At 34.9% G+C, this 2512-nt stretch overlaps 1 protein-coding gene across 1 annotated transcript; it reads left to right on the top strand.

Moving 5' to 3' along the window:
- The first annotated feature begins 697 nt into the window (after window positions 1-697).
- On the top strand, window positions 698-1812 carry LOC137249465 (uncharacterized). Its single transcript, XM_067780980.1, has one exon. It carries the CDS (start codon window positions 894-896, stop codon window positions 1650-1652), a length of 759 nt encoding a protein of 252 aa, XP_067637081.1. The 5' UTR covers window positions 698-893; the 3' UTR covers window positions 1653-1812.
- Window positions 1813-2512: the final 700 nt, after the last annotated feature.

A 2512-nucleotide genomic window follows, 5' to 3' on the forward strand; every position in this document is an offset into this window, starting at 1 on the left:
TTTTATTTTTGTATTTTGTTGCACCATATCATTACTGGAGTTGAATCTTGACATAATTTACTTATATACTGTAAAGATATTAAATTTTTTGTTTTTGTTATCGAAAAAGTGGGCGTGGTTATAGTCCGATATCGTTCATTTTAAATAGCGATCTGAGATGAGTGCTCAGGAACCTACATACCAAATTTCATCAAGATACCTCAAAATTTACTCAAGTTATCGTGTTAACGGGCGGACGGACGGACGGACGGACGGACATGGCTCAATCAAATTTTTTTTCTATCCTGATTATTTTGATATATGGAAGTCTATATCTATCTCGATTCCTTTATATATGTACAACAAACCGTTATCCAATCAAACTTAATATACTCTGTGAGCTCTGCTCAACTGAGTATAATAATAATAACAATAAGTAATAAATATAATAAAGCACCAACTCCACATCTACTTCTACAGAAAAGAGAAATGCTGGTTTAAACTTGTAACCAAGACGATGCATCGCCTACACAAAAAGTTTATGAAGATATGCAATATTTACCAATTTAAGCGAAACAAAATTTACCAATTTTGGTAGCTTAATATCAAATCGGCAACCGTGGCAACCAATCACATTGGTCGTGTGCCGCACTTATCTTAAACGAACAAAAGAATCAAACTCATATGGATATGCATTAAGCGCTAGAAATACAGGTGGAACGCATAGCTTGAGGAAAGTTTGGGTAAATGACTGCAACGACAGCAAAACAAGTTTTAGTTAAGATTTTTACATCAAACGTGTAAGGTATCCAATTTAAGCGCATTTTTAAATAAACATAATAATTGCGGCTTTCGAAAGAAATCATCTTTTCAAAATCAAGCAATATTTTTTGAACTAAAACAACAAGCAAAAAATGAGATTTCTTGAATATTCCTCATTAAATATTTTTTCGCTATTCATCTGCATTACGCTTACAAATGCTGCGGTGATTTGCATTGATGTGTCAACACTGGACAAGGTATTGCCTACAGGAGTTGATAAAATCAATATACAACGTCGGAATGCGACAGCAATAGGAGATGTAGATGAAAGAACTGAACTTGACACTGACATGCACAGTCACATCGACGAGGGCATAACTTTAAATGGCAAGAACAACAGCCAAAGTCAAGTCACCAAGTTCTTGCAGACAGTGCAAGATACATTGGAGAAAGCCAAACCATGGGTGGTAGAGATTGAAAAGGAAGCAAAGCGTTTAGAAGAAACCGCCAAGCGTTTCAGTGTAGGTGTCATAAGAGACCTGGGCAAATTTGTTGACCGACTGATTGGTGGACCCAACGGTGTTGGCGGTGGCAGCAATAAGAAACCAACACAACACAGTGACACATCAACAAGCAGTTCAACATCAATGCAGAACACCGACAATAAAACTCCTGATGTGGAAGTTACAACCGCAGCTGCTACTGTTGCCGAAGTGTTGCCTGATGTTGTGGTTGTTGACGCGAATCATGCTACAGGCTTGGCTGCAGCAGCAGTAACTGCTGCTCTTCCAGCTGTGGTTGAAATATCTGATGCAGAGAATGAAATATCTGGACAACAAGACGATAGCACACTTTGCCCCGACGGCTTTGTGGCCGATGTAAATGGCATCTGTCTACGTAATCACAAATGAGCGGAATGAGGAATGAGTGCAATTTGCCATAGTCGTTGGATAAATGAAATATTCAGCATTCATGAGCAACGTTATGCAAAATATTTATGCAAATCATTTAATATAACTAAATAACCAACAATCAGAGCATATTGCTTGTGTATGAAAAATAAAAATAAAATATTTATGAAATTTTTTTAAATTAAAAACAAGGTTAGAAAGTGGATTTTGCTGCGAGATATAGAATTTTGTCATTATTTACATATATTCAAATTTACATATCTGAGTCACAGCTCAAATGATATTGTGATTTGTTTTTATAGAATATTATTATTTTATTATAAAAAAATTCATTGCATTGGAAACAAGCTATGTTTTTAAGAGCCAGTTAAAAATATTTTTTTTCCGGCTACTTTATCATTTGCTTTCCAAAGGCATCAAATTACGTTCGATTACATATTCCAGAATGTGCAGTGAGTCACTGTGTACTTGTATGTTTGAATTGAGAATCTGGAATTAAGCTTTATTTGTAGCGAAATGTTGATAACTTGGACAGAAATAAAATCGGCATAAAAAAGTGCACAATTGCGGTAGGCCTTTATTAAAAAAAAAAAAAAAAAAAAAAAAAACAAAAAACAAAAAAAAAAAAAACAAAAAAAGGGTGAGTACCAGAGATCTGCTTTGAGCACTAATAATTAGTGCACTTAGTCATGAGCCAAAAAATTGTGTCTAAATGTGTACTTAGTCAAGTACAGACAAATACTATGAGTGATTAGCACATAAAATAGAAAATACATACGAGTGCCCCGCAACACATATGTCCAATACATATATGACATTGTTGAGTATAAACTGAAATCATAGTCGCTTTAACTCAGTAG

The sequence above is a fragment of the Eurosta solidaginis genome, chromosome 4, assembly GCF_040869045.1.
Source record: "Eurosta solidaginis isolate ZX-2024a chromosome 4, ASM4086904v1, whole genome shotgun sequence".
Taxonomy (NCBI): Eukaryota; Metazoa; Arthropoda; class Insecta; order Diptera; family Tephritidae; genus Eurosta; species Eurosta solidaginis.